The sequence below is a fragment of the Pinus tabuliformis genome, chromosome J (genome assembly GCF_031772625.1).
Source record: "Pinus tabuliformis cultivar Carrire ecotype Pingquan chromosome J, CPIR1, whole genome shotgun sequence".
Classification (NCBI taxonomy): Eukaryota; Viridiplantae; Streptophyta; class Pinopsida; order Pinales; family Pinaceae; genus Pinus; species Pinus tabuliformis.
The window spans coordinates 1,463,032,623-1,463,051,689 of NC_142295.1; the positions used below are offsets into that span (position 1 = coordinate 1,463,032,623).

Consider the following 19,067-nt stretch of genomic DNA (forward strand, 5'->3'; position numbering starts at 1 on the left):
ACTAGGCTCAGCATATGGCTCGATCCGTACGACCTGATCATTGCATGTGACTGCATCCAACTATCCTCTTACAACCTTGCAGTCTCCCACACATGCAATCATGTGTGCAATTCTTCAAAGCTTTGATCTCTCAGAGACTACGCTCTAATACTATGTTAATTTTCTAACCCCAACAACCTAGCCAAAACTACCTAGCAAATTTCCTTATTGTAACAATTAATTATTACACAGATCTATTGATTAAAAGACATAACTATTATTTTAACGGTTATAACAATGGAAGCAAAGCTAAATATCTATCCTTTGATCTTGCTTGGTTGATCTAGATCTCCCTTACTGCCCATTGCACCTTCCTCAAACCCTACACACCTGAATGGAAGTCTTTCACCAAATCATTGAGATCTCACTCTCATTGTGTCTTGTGCTCAAGAAGTGTGTCTCTTCTCCCTTAGCCTAGCATTCCTTTATAAGTTTGAGTTATTGGCTGAATCCATAACCCTAATCTCCAAAGTGATTGACAGTTGAGATTAGATCTCAACATCACTGGAAATCAACAGTTGAGATTCATCTAATTCCCTAATGCAAATAACCTTTGTATTTCATTAGATTAACTCACTTATGTCCAACAAGATGACCACAAATAGATTTGACACTTTATCAGCCACATCCTTGCTCCATCGTACAGCCCAAGACTAGCTACCTACGTGTGATTACATATATGCTCAGCATATGGCTCGATCCGTACAACCTGATCTTTGCATGTGACCACATTCAACTATCCTCTTACAACCCTGCAGTCTCCCGCATGTGCAATCATGTGTGCAATTCTTCAGAGCTTTGATCTCTCAGAGACTACGCTCTAATACTATGTTAATTTCTAACCCCAACAACCTAGCCAAAACTACCTAGCAAATTTCCTTATTGTAACAATTAATTATTACAGGGATCTATTGAATAAAAGACATAACTATTATTTTAACAGTTATAACAATGGAAGCAAAGTTAAAGATCTATCCTTTGATCTTGCTTGGTTGATCTAGATCTCCCTTACTGCCCCTTGCACCTTCCTCAAACCCTACACACTTAAATGGAAGTCTTTCACCAAATCATTGAGATCTCACTCTCATTGTGTCTTGTGCTCAAGAAGTGCGTCTCTTCTCCCTTAGCCTAGCCTTCCTTTATAAGTTTGAGTTATTGACTGAATCCATAACCCTAATCTCCAAAGTGATTGATAGTTGAGATTAGATCTCAACATTACTTGAAATCAACAGTTGAGATTCATCTAATTTCCTAATGCAAATAACCTTTGTATTTCATTAGATTAACTCACTTATGTCCAACAAGATGACCACAAATAGATCTGACACTTTATCAGCCACATCCTTGCTCCATCCTACAGCCCAAGACTTGCTCCCTACATGTGATTACATACAAGCTCAGCATATGGCTCAATCCGTACGACCCAATCTTTGCATGTGACTGCATCCAACTATCCTCTTACAACTCTGTAGTCTCCTGCACGTGCAATCATGTGTGCAATTCTTCAGAGCTTTGATCTCTCAGAGACTACGCTCTAATACTATGTTAATTTTCTAACCCCAACAACCTAGCCAAAACTACCTAGCAAATTTCCTTATTGTAACAATTAATTATTACACAGATCTATTGAATAAAAGACATAACTATTATTTTAACAATTATAACAATAGAAGCAAAGCTAAAGATCTATCCTTTGATCTTGCTTGGTTGATCTAGATCTCCCTTACTGCCCCTTGCACCTTCCTCAAACCCTACACACTTGAATGGAAGTCTTTCACCAAATCATTGAGATCTCACTCTCATTGTGTCTTGTGCTCAAGAAGTGCGTCTCTTCTCCCTTAGCCTAGCCTTCCTTTATAAGTTTGGGTTATTGACTGAATCCATAACCCTAATCTCCAAAGTGATTGACAGTTGAAATTAGATCTCAACATCACTTGAAATCAACAGTTAAGATTCATCTAATTCCCTAAAGCAAATAACCTTTGTATTTCATTAGATTAACTCACTTATGTCCAACAAGATGACCACAAATAAGTTAAAGGGATGGCTAAGTACAATAGTGTAGAATACAAAGTGGCAACACAAAGGCCATTCTTATAAAATAGATATAAAATCAACAAGGTAAAAGCAAATCTAAACTATGCTACACTATATAAGACCATGTAGTCTAGTATAAAGAAATTGGTAAGCAGATCATGGATGTGGAAACATGCAAGCATTGTTGAAAATCCAAGAATAACTCCTCCAGCAAGGGAGGAGGGAATGATGTATCACCTAGCAGGTTTTGATTAACCACCCCTAATGTCCCACTCTTAACATCCATCCCAAAGAGATGAAACTAATCATAGATGATTGATCAAAGGATCCAAACAAGCTAGAAGAACTTGTTTGAGATAGGTCTCACTACCTGGATAAAGTATCATTGTGTCATAGTCTAAAGGAAGCACCCTGACTACATGTGCTATCTGAATTATCTCAAGATCTAAGATGATACCCCAAGAAAGACCTCATCATCTAATCATAGGGGTCTCTTTAGTCCTCACAAATTTAATAGCTAGTGAAGTGTTATTGTCACCTACCTCTCGATACCTTTCCCTGATGTGAACGCTAAAAAAAGCAAAGCAATCAGCTTGCAGATGGCCAGTCTAGGGGTTGGCTATATATAGTGAGACCTAAGGCCAAGGACCTCCTACATGTATAGGGCCAAGCATCTCTGATCCGAAAATTGAAAGAAGATGGAGAGAAAGTTTTGAACTCCCTGAAAAGACAATGAAACCGTACTTTAATCTCATAACATATGGGGCACCTAAATATGAAGTGTCTTATAATATGAAAGTGTGTTTGTTGGCACATTCTAAGAATTCGTGCATGGATAGCAGGCCTTCTAGTAGGATAGGGAGTTGTGGGAAGGTTTCAAAGGTGGGATCCCTGAGGTTTATGCTTGTGAAACAGCATTGTGGACTTGTGATATTTATGCTTGTGAAACAAGTTTAGGTCATTGGTGTATTTTGTTTAGTGATTTGCTCCACGGGCAACAATATGACTACATTCAATCTCAAATATGAAGACAAATTGGAAAGTCCCTCCAACATTACTCCAAGGAAGTGTCAACTACAAACGTTATTATAGGAGCGTGAACTTTAAGATTTAATGGAGGCTAAGGTTGTAGAGCCCAATGATTGTTGTAATTGGCAAAATATAAAAAGAAGGGTACAAGACAAAGTGATTCATCCTTTACATCATAAAGGATTACTCTATCCATCACATCACCGAGAAGACCACAAGTAATTTTGATGCTCTAGTCACTCTATATTGGAGTGGAAACATCAATAAGAAGACGCTTCTAAGGAATAAGCTTAAAACTACACAAATGAACAAGATGGATACCAAAGCCTATTACTTGACAACATATAACTATATTTAATGATCAACTCGAAATAGTTGGAGAGAAAGTCAAGAGTGAAGAGTTAGTAACCATAGCCTTGAATGGGATTTCATCTCCTTGGTAACCTTTTGTGTAGGGTGTTTATGCCACAAATAAGCTTCCAATCTTTGAGAAGCTACAAAATGATTTCATCCAAGAGGAGACGAGACTAATGACTATTGCAGGTATAAATGAGGAAGAGCATACTAGCCCCCAAAAATAGGATGAAGAGGGGTAGTAAGAAAGGAGGACCTAAGATGGGTCAAAAATGAAAGAAATGGAATTCAAGTTCCTTGAATTAGGGTAAGGACTTGGTGACAACAAGTGTTTCAACTATCAAAAACTTGGCCATCATGCTTCTTGGTGTCCTCAAAAAAATAAGGGGAAGGGCAAACCACACAACAACAATAGCAATCTGCAAGAAATGTAGAAACCTTCTCCAAAGTGGATGAACTTGCATCCAAGTTTGAGACAACCTTTTCCATGGTCTCATGCCTTCCATCTAACACCATGTCTCCTATTGAATGGTATGTTGACAATGGAGCATCCAACCATGACTTGAACAAGAAGACCATTAGTAGACATCATGAGCAAGGGGAAAGAATACAAGTGGAGCTTGGTGATGATGCCATCTATCCAATAAAATCCATCTCAATATGGATTCCCTCGAGTGATATTCCTGAGATTAGTGATGTTTTATGTGTACTTGGTTTGACTAAGAATCTATTTTCAATTTCAACAATGACAGACCTAGGATGTGTTACTGAGTTTGATGATCAATAAGTCAACGTCCAAAGGAGATGTCAAATCAAGAATGTGATCTGTACAGTTGTTGGAAGATCTAATGAGAGCCCTAGTGCAAGATAGTGTCAACTTATGTGAGCTTTGGCACAAGAGGCTAGGTCACTTGCACTAAGTAGTGTTATTCATCTTGAAGGACATGGTGCAAGGATTGCCAAATTTCAAGATCAAGAAGACAAGGGTGTGCAAGGGCCATGCACTTGCCAAGCAAGCCAACACTACTTCCCAAGCAGTGAGCATAGATCTAGAAAGATTCTTGACCTAAAACATTCAAACACATGTAGACCCATGACTTCAACTTCACTGTCAGGTAATATTTATGTTTCATTTATTGATGATTCCACTTGAAAGCTTTGGATCTACTTGATGAAGGCCAAGTATGAGGTATTGAAGAAGTTTCAAGAGATTAAAGCCCGTGTAGAAAAATAGACGAGTGAGAAGATTAAAGTGTTCAAATCAAATTTGTCAATTGGGGTTATCTTGGTTGGTTGGGCGGAATAGTCGTTATCTTCCCCACCCAGGTTCAAATCCCTACTAGTGACATGATGAGCTATAATGCCTTGATAAATATTGTAATGGCCTCATGCCTATGAATATTGTTGCATTGGCTTAAAGCCATGTGAACTCTTAAATGAGTATTCTTATGGGCTATCATGGTACCAACAACCTCACTCTAGCCCTCAGGCTAAGAGGGAGGTTGATTTTTTTCCTCGGATTTAAAAAAAAATGTTCAAATCAAATATTTGAAAAGAATATCTCCAAGGAGTTTGACACCTTTTGCAGGGAATCAAGGATTAAGAGGGTGTTGATAGTGCCTTATAATCCACAACAAAATGGATTACAAAAAGGAAGAATAGGCCCCTCACAAAGACTACCAAGGCAATGACCCATAACCAAGATCACCCCATGTATCTTTGGGCAAAAGCATGTTACACAATAATCCACATTCTAATTAGGTCTTATAACAAGATATTGAATGACATGACACTAGAAGTTTTTATAAGTAAGAAAGTACAAGTATCACATTTCCATGTTTTTGATTGTCTTGTACATATTCATACTCCAAAGGAGAAAAGAACTAAGTTGGAACACTCTAGTTTGAAGGGTATTTTTCTGGGATACAACGAGAATTCTAAGGCTTCAAAAGTCTACATCTATCTTAGATAAATATAGAAGTTCGTTGGGATGACAAGTTGGATGAGGGTGCAAGGTCCTCTAAGTCTTAGGAGACTCCAATTGAAATTAACGAGATTGAGAAACTTGTTGCTCCAAAAGCTGACCCATAGATTATGTAAATCAAAGAGACAACTTTACCACCCAACACAAGTTACAACCACAAGGCCGAGGTGGCTTACGTAGACATTGCAAGATCTGAAGGAGCGAGTTGGTGCTCCAAAGACTTCTTTTTGGGTTAGCCATTCTCTTAAGAAGTTTCCCAGTTGTGTTGCAATAATGCCTTCCTTTATTGATGCGGAGCTTCCAATTATAAAGTGGTGGCAAGTGAGTAGGTACAGCAGGATGCCACAGTGGAGGACAATTCAGGTACAACATGAAGCTGATGGCAGCATAGAAAAGTATAAGGCTTGGTTTATGTCTAGATGATTCTCTCAAGCAGGGATCAACTATGAGACCTTCACTCCAATGGCTAGGTATACTTCTATCAAGAGTCAAGACTATCATGACTTCAACATCAGCTTTGGATGGCAAGTATATGAGATGGATGTAAAGACAACTATCCTCAATGGTGTGATTGAGGAATAAATTTGCATTAATCAGCCAAGAATGTTTGAGGTCCATGGGCAAGATAGTAGATACCCATGTGTGCAGGTTAAAGAAAGGGCTTTACGATCTGCAGCAAGCAACATGTGCTTGGCACTCCATGATCAATGAGTACTTATTAGGTTTAGGCTTCAACATAAACTTCTCCAGATCCTAATCCTTCTTATTTATAAGATAGATTCGATTTTCAGATTCGAATTTCTTCTTTTGGTCATGTACTTAGATGAGCTAATAATTACAGAGAGTTCACATGAACACAGACACAAGTGGTGCATGGCTAATCAGCCCGTGCTGTAAGGTGTTGGGTTAAGTCCTGTAACAAGTGCAATCCTCATGTTTAGTTGCCAGTAGCAGGGTCAAGACAGAGTTGGCATGAAAGTCTGAGATAAAGGACAATTCACTGATGCACTATTTCTTGGGTCTAGAGGTGTGGCAAAGTCTAGGTGAGGTGTTCCTTGGACAGGGTAAGTATGCAGTGGAGATTCTAAAGAGATTGCATATGATGGACTATAAGCCTTTAGCTACTCCTATGGCATCAAATCTAAAGTTGCATGCTAATTTGGATTCAGATCTGGTAAATCCTTCAATATATAGACAGTGGATTGAATCTTTAAAGTATCTATTTGATACTATACCTGAAATAGGCTTGCTATGAACATTTTGAGGTACTATATGGTTGATCCAAGACAAATTCACTAGGTAGCTGCAAAACATGTGCTATTTTACTTAAAGAGCACAGTACATTATGGTCTGCAGTATGCAAGAGATGATGAGTTGATGTTAAATGAATTCGCTGATTCTAACTAGGCAAGGGATATTGGTGACAGGAAAAGTACTTCAAGATTTTTCTTTAGTTTGGGTTCAAGAGAATCTTGGCTCAATAGGAAGCAAGCTTCAATGGCATTCAATTCAACATATGAAAAGTACACAACAAACAACTCTGCTAGTTGTGAAGCCATCTAGCTTCACAAGTTGATAGCAGAGTTGACAGGAGAGATGTTGTAGCCTACCATGTTATACTATGACAATCAAAGTTGTATCAGACTTTGAGTATCTACTTTTCCATGATCATTCCAAACATATTGAACATCAAGTATCGCTTTGTCAAGGAATGAGTTCAAAAGGGAGCAGTGGTTCTTGAATTATGTTCAGACAAATCAATAGGCTGTGGATACCTTGACTAAGAACCTAGCAAAGAGGAAGTTCAAGATGTTCAAGGAGACACTGGGATTGGTGGATAAAACTTTTCACACTAAAAGGGAATGATAGAAATCTACCTATTTAGCCCGATTAACTGTCTCCATTGCACCAAGGCACTCACAGCAACAGGGTTCGTACCAAAGTCAACATGGGTTCCTGTGTACAACTAAGTGTGAGGGGGGGTACAATTACACGGGGGAAGTAGAGGGTGCATGAATGCTAAGGGCATAGTTATGTAGGGGAAGAGAGGGCACATGCAAGTCTTTAGTATGCATGTGCCAATCCCAGTTTATCTCTGGTTTTGTTACCTTCATTTCACTATCGCTCCAAGTTTAAAAAGTTCTAGTTTAGTTCAATTACTATTTCAGTTCAGCTTTCAGTTCAATTTAGTTGCCTGGGAAGATAAGTAAGGGCATAGCTATTAGATACCAACGAGGAGTGTGCATGCACACATGCCATATTCATCCTCCAGTTGGGGCACACACACTTTGGCACTATTAGTCATGTAGGAGGACATACTGACTACATTGATAGGGTTGGGGTTTGACTTTGTCAGTTGGAGGCACTTCTTGCATTTGTCCAGGTTTATTGGATCTTCCCTTGTCTCTTATCTTAAAACAGATGAAAGGCACACACCACTGAGATAGTGAGCAAGTTGGAGATTTGAACTTTTGCTTTGAAAGATTATTCTTTACAGTTAACAAATAAAGTTGTCTTGAGAGTTCAGTTCTGCATGTTTGATGTTCATATATACTAATAGTACCATTAATCTAATTATGTTGTTTTGAGAGTTAACATCTGCCTGTTTAATGTTTATATACACTAACAGTACCATTAATCTAATTCTAAAGGAAAGGCTTATGAACCATAAGAATAGAAACCAAACAAAAGTAGGAGTGCAAAATGCTGAATTCTATTATAGATTTCCACCTTCCACACGGTAAGGCAAATCAAGAGATAGGTAGAAAAACGTTCCCCTGTTGAATATAGTAGCGAGTAAGGTCTTCTTTGACTTGTGCATAGTCAAAGAGACCACAAGCAGTCCTTCTTTAGCATGCACAAGTTCCTATAAGTTAGGACAAGTTCCTATAAGTTAAGATGAGTTCAAGGGGCAGTTTGACTTATGGGCAGGAGTTGGAGGCCCAGTTTGTTGTCTTCTAGTGCAAGTTATCTTTGGAAAAGGACAAGCAATTGAGCTTCAGTTCTAAATTGAGGCAGGATGAGTTACATGAGTCAGTTAGACTTAGTTAACTCAGCAATCACTAGTCTGAGTTCCCAAAATAAACTTCCCAGTTTTAGCTTTGCCGCACTGCTTATAAGGAGGATGAAGGCACAGAATTGGATCATTGATTTTGTGTGAGCTGAGCACAAGGTTGTGAGACAAGACAATAGAGAGCACGAGTTTGTGTGTGTGAGCTAGCAAAGCTAGGAAGAGCCTGAAGGGGAGGCCTATACCCAGTGTTAGCAGAGGAAATTCTTGTTGGTATGCGCTAGGAAATAGGAGGAAATTTCTAAGGCCAGCCCAAGGATTTAGGAGCTAAGGACAGGGTTCTTGCAAGCAGGGTTTCGAGCTAAGTACTAGCAGTGAGAACGAGCCTGTTCTCTACAGAAACAATTTGCCTTGTAATAATTCTGTTTGCTCAAACTTTGTCAATAAAATTTCTACAGCTAGCAAAGGGTTTTACCAGTTGGGTTCCCTAAAAAATTGTGTTTTTGCTATTGTGTAACTGTGTTTTATTTCTGTTCTATTCCGCTGCAAATTGGTAGAGAAATTATGTGTCATGGGTTACAAATTAGTTTTAGATTTGTTCATTCAAGCAATAGCAGAATTCCAAGGATATTCTACATGGTATCAGAGCAAGGAACAGAATACAGTCCAGCACAAGTCACAAGTGCAAATATCGTAAGGTGAAGGACAGATGAGGGAGCCACAGCCTAGAGGAGTCTTGCCAAGAGAAAGGATGAAATCTGAAGTATCTTTTCTGTGTTTGGGAGGCTGAGATAGGCAGAGGGCGGGCCGAAGTGTTTGACGACAAATCTGTGCAAGTTTGTTCTGCATGTTTAGGGTGCTCTTTCTCTGTTCAGGCCGCAGGTTGCTCTGTGTTATTGCAGGTGGAGAGATATCCTTTTTGGGAGGGCCGAGAGGCCTAGAAGGTGGCTAAACCTTGGCCACAATTACATAGAACAACAGCCCATGTGTAGGAGTCTTGAAGTGGAGGAATTGCACAGTTGTATGAGTTTTAGGGCTGAGTATTAGGGCTGACCTGGACTGTCCAAAGCCCTAACCAGAGTCAAGGAAAAAAACTCAGAATACAGTGCACAGGGCGAGGAGATTTCTAGGGCAGAAATAGTCATCCAAACAAAGGTTTGTTGTGTACTTCCAAGTTTTTTTTGCTAGGTTAATGTGTCCAGGTTGGACAGCTTGTAGATCAATCACAGTGCAGTATTGTGGAGGGCCGTTAGTGGCTGATTTTAGCCCTACATTCAACCTATTGTGAAGGACTACAAGGCTGTTAGTGGGCAGGCGTTGGAGAGCTCTCTGGGAAAGCAGGATGGCGTACCAAGGATTGAGAGCAGACCACTGTTTAGAGGGAGCCTCTAACATTGTCTCTTGGAAAGGGAGGATCATGATAGTGCTGTAGGATAATGGGGTGGGAGAGTTTATCAAGTAGGTGATAGCACCACCTCAAGATCCCCAACAATTGGCCCAACATAATAAGAATGATATCAAGGCAACGAGGATTATTCTAGAAGGGATCAGAGATCATATAGTTCCTCATATCCATGACAACAAGACAGCATATGAGATGTATCAAGCCATCTTACAATTATCTCAGAGTATCAGTGATACCAGGAAGCTTGCTCTTAAGGAGAAGCTAAGAAGTATCTAGATGAGCAAGCATGAGCCCATTGTCATGTATTTGTCAAAGTTCACTCAGGTACGAGATGAGCTAGGTGGTGTGTGTGTGACTGTAACAGAGCATGAGATGGGAAAGGTTATGGATTGACTGTGTTCAGGGAGAGATCTAGAGAGGGACTAGAGATGGTAGATTGATGAAGACAAAGGACAAGGAGAACTTTGCCCTGGCACGCAAGAGTAGCAAGGCCAAGAGCAAGGAAGGACAAGGAGTGGCTGAGTCCAATTAGAAGGGCAAGAAGAAGGATCTAAGCAAGACCAAGTGCTTCCATTGCCATCAGTTTGGACATTATGCCACTAAGTGTCCTAAGCAGAAGGAGTCCACTAAGGATCATGTAGCTACATTAGCAGAGGTAGATGCATTTTCTACCCAGTTCAAGAAAGATTTCTCATTGACATCTTGCATGGCAAGCTCAGCAAACAACAATGTATTCCAGATGACCGGGAACAAGAAGGTTTTCAGCCACCTGAAGGAGAAGGGCATGCAGTTTCAGATTGAGCTAGGAGATGATGGCATGTATGCAGCTAGAGGAATTGGTACTATCAGTTTTCAGAGGGAGTTGGTAGCTACCCTTGAGGACAAGGGTTATGATGTCATCTTCAGCAAAGGTAAGGCTTACCTCCAGCACTTAGCTTTTGGATGTAAGAAGCAGATAGGCATGAGGATGAAGAATTTCTACAAGTTCCAAGTAGAGATATGTGCAACTTTGAGCAACAAGGCAGCGAGAGCTCAGAGTAGAGAAGTGATGGTTGAGGAGAGCAGAACTCAAAGCTAGTCCTTAGAGTAAGAGCGGATTAGAGTACCTGAGAAGAAGTTACTCAAGAGGGAGCCTCAGTTTGAGTCTAAGCTAGTTGGCAATTGGGCCAACTAGCAGGATGGTGAGAAGCATAGCCCAAGGCGAGTGAAGGAAACCACTTAGTCGGTGACTCCCAATATAGGGAGAGTTCAAGCCAAGTGGACAAAGGATTTGTTTAAGGGAGATCAAGAGAGAGTTGGATCTTTCAGTACCACCTTTAGCCAGAGTAAGCGACCACAGAGTTACACAAGGTACATGGCACTTATCACTGAAGTGATGGACTCGCAGAGCATGGTTGGAAAGAACAAGTCTTCAAATCAAGTTCCACAGAAGAAAGCAGGTAAGTCTTATAGTTCAGAGGGAGCAGTTGCAGCAGCAAAGAACATGGTGGTGGATACAGATCCAGGGGGACGAGGTTCTTTCAGAAGCACCTTCCTCGTTAAGAGGGAGTGTTGAAAATAGTAGCGAGTAAGGTCTTCTTTGACTTGTGCTTTAGTCGAAGAGACCACAAGCAGTCCTTTAGCATGCACAAGTTCCTATAAGTTAGGACGAGTTTTTAAAAGTTACGACGAGTTCAAGCAGCAGTTTGACTTATGTGCAGGAGTTGGAGGCCCAATTCGTTGTCTCATAGTGCGAGTTATCTTTGGAAAAGGACAAGCAAGTGAGCTTCAATTTTAAATTGAGGCAGGACGAGTTACATGAGTAAGTCAGACTTAGTTAACTTAACAATCACTAGTCCCAGTTCCAAAAAAAAATTTGCCAATCTTAGCTTGGTCAAATTGCTTATAAGGAGAACGAAGGCACAGAATTGGATCATTGTTTTTGTGTGAACACAAGGTTTTGAGACAAGACAATAGAGAGCACAAATTTGTGTGTGTGAGGTAGCAGAGCTAGGAAGAGCGTGAAGCAGAGGCCTATACTCAGTGTTTTGGCAGAGGAAATTCTTGCTGGTATGCGCTAGGAAATAGGAGGAAATTTCCAGGGCCAGTGCAAGGATTTAGGAGCTAGGGACAGGGTTCTTGCAAGCAGTGTTTCAAGCTAAGTACTAGCAGGGAGAACAAGCTTGTTCTCTAGAGAAACAATTTTCCTTGTAATAATTCTATTTGCTCAAACTTGTAATAATTCTATTTTCAAGAGCAGAACAGAACATATAAATCAAAACCTTTAGTTCAATTTACATGTTTATAAAGCTAACTCTTGATGAGGAAAAAATGGTCGTTGCAATGAAATTTAAAGTTCATGAATTTTGCCAGTTTGAAAATTAAACCAGGATTACATAATTGTGGCAAGCTCCTCTAGAACCCAAAAAACATTTTTTGTGTGACCACTACTGTGTCAAAGCCAAGTTACAAGGAATAGGTGTCCTACCTGATCCCTCGTGTCAAAAGAAGGAAAAAACCAAGCACTTGTCCTAGTTCTGCCCCTTTGACCAAGTCAGCCTGGAACTGGATCTCGTCCATTGCCAGGCCCCCCAACAAAATTACAAATACAATTACACTGATAGAAAACTCTGCTAGGAGATATTAAGCCAAGGTCTGTCGCTTTTCATACTAAATGGAAACTTCTGAGGATGGACATACTTCACTGCATTTGGAAGTATAGCAATACTGTAATTTTTATTGGGGCTAGCCCTCCACTTTACTTTTTTTTACTTTTATTTTTAAAAGGATGTAATTCACCAGTGCTTTCTGCATATCTGTGCACAAGCAAACAAAGTGCAGCTTGAACTGTATCACTTGGTCAAGCTCCTAGAACACTGGAGATCAGGCTCCTCCACCACAAGGAGAGAGCCCCAGCCCCAGCCCCAGCCACAACTGTCCCAGAGGAGCAAGGATGAAAACTAGGTTGACAAAGGGGGGCAGTCTCAGAGTAGAAAACCTGACAACAAGAAACACACCAATGTACCAGAGAAATGGAAGGAAGCTGCCAATAGGCAACCAGCTGCTAGGAGACTTGAGGTGGGGAGAAAATCAAGCAGAACAGTGTGGTTGCAGGTTGGGGCACAAATATTGTCGAAGCCACAGTAGAAGGGCAGGGCACAAATATTGTCAAAGCCACAATAGCAGGGCAGGGCACAAATATTGTCGAAGCCACAGTAACAGGGTGAGGCACAAATATTGTCGAAGCCACAGTGGCAGGGAAGGGCACAAAAGCACTCAATGTGGAAACGCTTGAGTCAAATGGTTCATTTGAATGATTGGTTTTCCTGATCAATATTGAAGTATGCACATTGAGGGAATAACTTTGAAGTTTACATTCTCATGAGGCGTATTTGGATTCTAAGCACCTACGCTATAATATATATTTCTCGTCTTTATTCTGTGTGCACTGCACCCTTCATACTGGGACTTAGTTTGTTTTTGTCAACCCAGCTGATTGGTGCTACAGAACTCTAAATATCAGTCGGTTTCCTGGGTCTACCTGGGGTATGATTATCATGTAGGATGAATCTGACCTTAAGGGGAAGCTGTGAAGAAATACGTGGATAATTTTTCCAATACTGAAAGTATATTTTTTCTGAAAAACAGAAAATAAAATAACAAGGAAGACAAACAATGACCATTTTCTACTGAGCTTAAAAAAGCAGATACCCTCTCTGGACTCTAAATAGGTTTTACATTGCAATATTGTTCTGTCTAAATTCCTAAACAAAATCTGACCCCAGTTTTAAACTTGTGCCTAATTCCAATACTTGATGCATTGAAATTGAAATTGAATAGAGTTATGTTGAACTCAAATCGTCAAGTTTGTGGCCTGGCAAACTGTCTTCTATAAGAAGTTTTAAGTTTCAACTATGTTACCAGAAATGGGAAACGGAACAATGAACGGGGACAGAACAAGAAACAAGGCTAGAGGGTTTCGAGGATAAGAAAGTGAACACATACCCACCTCCCAGCATATAGTATACGTATAAAATTGATTAGTAATGTACTAATGTAGTGTCGCTACATGGGAATGGGAAGAAAAACCGGAACCCAAACAGAATAAGAAACGGGTCTCCTGGTGAGGTTTCTCGTGTTGTATTTAAGTAAGAGATGGGAATGAGCAACATGAGATGAAACATTATCACAATTCCAACTTCCAACATATCAACCAATTCAAATTTCCTAGGATTTTGAGACACGATCTCAGCTGACCACAAGGAGGACCGATTAAAGCTCTAAAAACAAAATCTCAAAACCATTTAAACCCTTCCAAAAGCCTGGAAACAATAAATTGAATAGCAATAACCTTTTATTTACAGTAAAAACCGAAACTTGTAAATGAAGATGAAAATTTAAACAATACAAAACTAGCAGCCAAACGGTGTGAACATGGCTAATAATTAAACCAAAAAAGCCCTTATCTCGGTACGAGAAGCACTCTCATTGCTTCCGGATAATGGCTACTACTGAATTTTTAGCATTATAATCAGAGATAATAGAGAAAACATAGAAGAAAAAGCAAACCCACAAAGGAAAAATAATCCCCAATTGAAACTATGGCGTACCTTTCGGCACTTACACACCACCATGGCCTTGACTGATTCGATCCCCTGTTCTGTAGATCTCGTGATTTGTCATTCAGATCCGAATACCCAGCTAATCTACGTGAGCAAAGATTGATCACAGAGGCGAGCTAAGGCTTCAGCTTATTTTCATGTATATGTTACATACGGAGAAGGCGTTGGGTTTGATAATACCAATTATACGTAACTCGAGTTCGAAAATCTCGTGCCAATGTATTCATGTGAAAAAAAATTAAAAGGACCCGAATGACACCGAGGACAATAACCTCTTCCCTTCTGTGTTAAAATATAGCAAATCAACTGAAGCAATTTAGCCCATAAGGACACACGAGTTCAGCTGCGAGTACCTTATAAGAAAACCCATGTTGTTTATGTGGTTTGTAAAGGTAAAGTTTATTATAACATCATGGTATGTGATTATAAATGAATGTTTAAATTAATTGTTTAATTAGAAAATAAGTTGAAATGCTAATTAAAAATTTTATTATTTAATTGTTAAATTATAATTATATTAGTCTAAATTTATTTGAAATATTTATTTATTCAATTTCTCATTATTAACTAACGTCAAGCAAGGACCCGTTAGGGGGCTCACTATTCATATGGTGAGGGTGAGCTTGCCGAACTCTCGACCAACGCCCCCCCACCCCAGTAAGGTGATACCTTCTATGAACGGAGAGATCAGGTCCATAGGTTATGCATTTGGATTTGCATCTGCTACTGGTAGCTTTACAACGAGATCTGCATCCACCACTTCTGCTGGTGAATCAATGGGTTCTGGCACGAGATCTAAATCTCGATCTTGAACTGCAGCTACCCCTATCGTAAGGATGTAATCCCATTGATTCATTCTTATGATAAGCTATGATATAGAGTGACAATGTTACCTTATACATGCTTGATTCATAAGGGTTATTGATTACACAATAGACGTAATAACCACATAGATGTCATTGTATGCTTTATCCCTATGAGTTACCCTTTCCTGTTTATTGTAATCCCATTCAATATGATGTAATTAGGGCGATACTGTACTCAATGAAATATATATGGTTAAAACTTTTAATTAAATGTCCCTTTAACTTTTAATTTAATAAGAATATAACTAACTATCAATTTTAATATTAACTTAATAAGTTATGCCCCTAGTCCGGTCCAACTCGCTGTTTCCCAGTCAAATTTAGCTGTTAGTCAATATAGCCGTTACCTGGTCTAGAATTTAGTCGTTGGATGCTCTGCTCTGACTATTTAACATGCATAGCTAGATCTGATTCTTCAACTTGTCTTGACGATGAACCACACTAGTTGGTTCGAAACACGTCGACAAATGAAATATCATGTGATTTACGCCGAAAAATCTCTCATAAACTTGATATGGATCACAGAAGCCTCAATTCAACAAATAATTTACATATTATATATTATTTTTTTCATATTAAATGATTAAAACTTACATATAAAGAAATTTAATTCTTTTGATAAATTTCATTTTAAGATAGATCTATATGCATAATAAATTAACCAAATATTTTTTTTTAGATATTGTCACATGAATATGTAGTTATTTATTTTTTTAAATTTTTGTAATGTAATATGACAACGTCTCTCCTATACTAGGTTGTAGACAACCTCCCTTCTCTGGGTGCAATAATATAAAGTTAAGTTATGTTAGAGGCATATTAAAAATATGTACAAAATCATAATAACTACATTGTGGTTAGTTACAAAATAAAAAATAAAAAAGAGGATTTGAGGAGGTCATCATCCTTAGGTTTTGAGTGCTAATCAATACTCTAAATTCGTTCATAATGACAAAGGGGCTCTTTCACGGTGTCTTCACCACATCAAAGATAGAGGGATATGCATTAAGAAAAACAAAGAGAGGTTATAAATACACATATATGAGAGATAAAAAAGCAATAATTGGGACAAATTATATTTGCATTTTTTAGGTTATGTCTTTTAAATAATTAGTTATGTATTTTCATACAATCAATTCAAAAAAGGGCATGTGTTACTAATAAATGGAAATTCGCCAAAAAGGCATTGTTCATGTAATGGTTCATGGAAGATCATAAACTTCTTATATCGACTCATATGTGGGAATAAGATTCCACAATTGAAAAAATGGCTAGTGTGAACTATTTATATCTAGAATTTTCAAAAGAAGATGTTACATGCAAAGTATAGCAGGTATTCAACACGTGTTCTTACAATCTCCTACTTGGTGATCACATTCATGGACATTGTTTCTTAACTTCCATCAAATTCCTACACCAATTGAAATTCTCTAAACCAATATGCATTGTCAATACATCAACAACATTCTCTTGAGTGTTGCACTTGACCAATAGTTCCTTACCATTTTGTATGATCTCCTAAATGAAATGGTACTAAACATCTTTATGCTTGGACAATGTCTGACACATGGGATTATTTGCCAAAGCACTAGCACGTTAAATGTCACATTCAACATGCTTTGGTCCTGGACTTGGACCAACATATTTACAGTGATATTAGCTCTTTACAAGCGTATTAGTTGTTATGTACTCAACCTAAGTGTTAAAAAGGGTCACCACAAACTATCCCCTGCCCATTTGACTTACTACACCTCCAAATAAACTAAACACATAACCACTTACAAATTTGCGACTATCGTGATCTCCCACCCAATATGTATCAATAAACACATGTATTCAATATGTATAATCATTACTTGCTATAACTTTCTTCATAGAATGTGTAATCTATTATACTATGTAAGTTCTTGAGAAAAACTCTCTATTGTGCTCTAGTTTTTCCTACCTAGATTTTCCATAACCCTACTAACAATTTCATATCATATTAGTGTAGGGTACACAAGACATGTCTTCTTTTTTGTCATCATTTTTTGAACACAAATATGCATTCAATGTTACTCAATCTAAAAATTGTGTATAAACTTGCCTATAATCCTACATCTAAAAGTGACCAAGTATGCTTTCAATGTACATTTTATAACTCAAGAAAAATCATTTTCTTTATGTAATCTCACCTCATGACAATGTCCAAATAGTAATGTACTTCACCATGATTATAGGGTCTATAACTAAAGTTTCATCAAAGAAGCAAAATTTTACGTAAAATCTATCAAATTAAATACATGTACATACCTAGTTTTCCTATCTGATGTTGATCCCTAGCTAAAGTTTCTCTGTGGCAAATTTGAGTCCTCTGCTTTTGTTATCAAACCGACCAATTCCTCTCTGACTATCTAGGATCAACCTCTCAAGTTCCCAGACCTAGAAGACTTTGAGATCAAAGTATTTTAGCCCTTGTGCCCAAAATTCCAAGAATAATCTCAATTTTCCAAGTTTTCAGTTGAGTTTAAAGCCCCAAATTCTCTCTCAGATTCATTCCATCACAATCTCTCATACCTCCCTTTCCTTCTCCTCCCTTCCATCCACCAAAAAAATAACCACCGACTTCAATTTATTCACCCCTCTATATCGAAGAGGCTGCTTCCTCATCACAAAAACTCCTCACCGCCTCTCCATAGCATAATTATTTTTCTTTCAATTAGTTCCTCCCCCCCCCCCCCCACCATCATAAGGAATGGTCTTTATCATTCTCCATTGTCGTTCTTCTTAGGTGTTTAAAATACAAATGAATGGTCATTATGACTTTTGAGGCAGTCATTGTCCTTTATATTTATATAGCAAAATGATTACACCCAAAATTGGATTTGGTTGATTTTATTCGGTCCCCAAGTTTCATTTGAACTAATTTTATCAATTAGTGCTTTTAAATGGGTTTAATTAACCCGAGTTTTGTTTGAAATGATTTTATTAATTAGTGTTTTTAAATGGGTTTAATTAACCCAAGTTTCGTTTGAAATGATTTTATTAATTATGTTTATTAATTAATGGATTATTAAATATGTTTATGAATTAACATGTTTATTAATTGTAATATTGGTTTAGTATATTCCTTAAATTTTATTATAGATTTCTAGACTTAATACATTAATTACATTTTTATAGTAAGGTATTGATTTAGTATTAACTCATTTATCTATATTTAGACATTCTTCATAGCCAATTAGTGTGTATACTAGTGCAAGGCATGCAAGCATGCATATGTAGTTATCATATGCTTGTTTCGTATGCATGCTAATAATCATATTCTGCCTATAATTTGAGATGGGTAATTACATACACCCCTCCTTCAGAAAACTTTGTCCCCAAGTTAGGGTTTATATAGTATATTAGTGATTATTTTATTGATTAATATAGTCATGTAAGGATTGTGTTCCTTCATTGAATTATTGTTTATAATATGAGGACACTTAAGATTGGTATTTTGAACATTCATCAGTTACACCTTATTAGTCATACCCTGCCCCAGTAGAGTCCCCGGGCTATTCTAGAATCATCCCATCCTTCCTAATCTCTTATGCCCCCATCTTATCCGTCCTCTACTCGAATAGGCCATGGCATTAGTTATACTAACCTAACCATCCATAAAACTCCAAGGGTGAGAGAGTCGACTACATTGCCCTAACTTCCCCAGTAAGCATCTGGCAGTCATCATCACATATCTAAGGGAGCACGACTCGCACAG

General features: G+C 38.3%; 1 protein-coding gene across 2 annotated transcripts in view; it reads right to left on the reverse strand.

Moving 5' to 3' along the window:
- LOC149232881 (RING/U-box superfamily protein) overlaps positions 1-14,803 on the reverse strand; it is a 179,791-nt gene extending 164,988 nt beyond the window's left edge. The window contains exon 1 of one of the 2 annotated variants that reach the window (XM_089379535.1): positions 14,448-14,803. In XM_089379535.1, the coding sequence (XP_089235661.1) occupies positions 14,448-14,471 (24 nt within the window). In that variant the 5' untranslated portion in view covers positions 14,472-14,803. The remainder of the gene's footprint in view (positions 1-14,447) is intronic. The other variant, XM_089379534.1, reaches the window with a different exon arrangement.
- Positions 14,804-19,067: the final 4,264 nt, after the last annotated feature.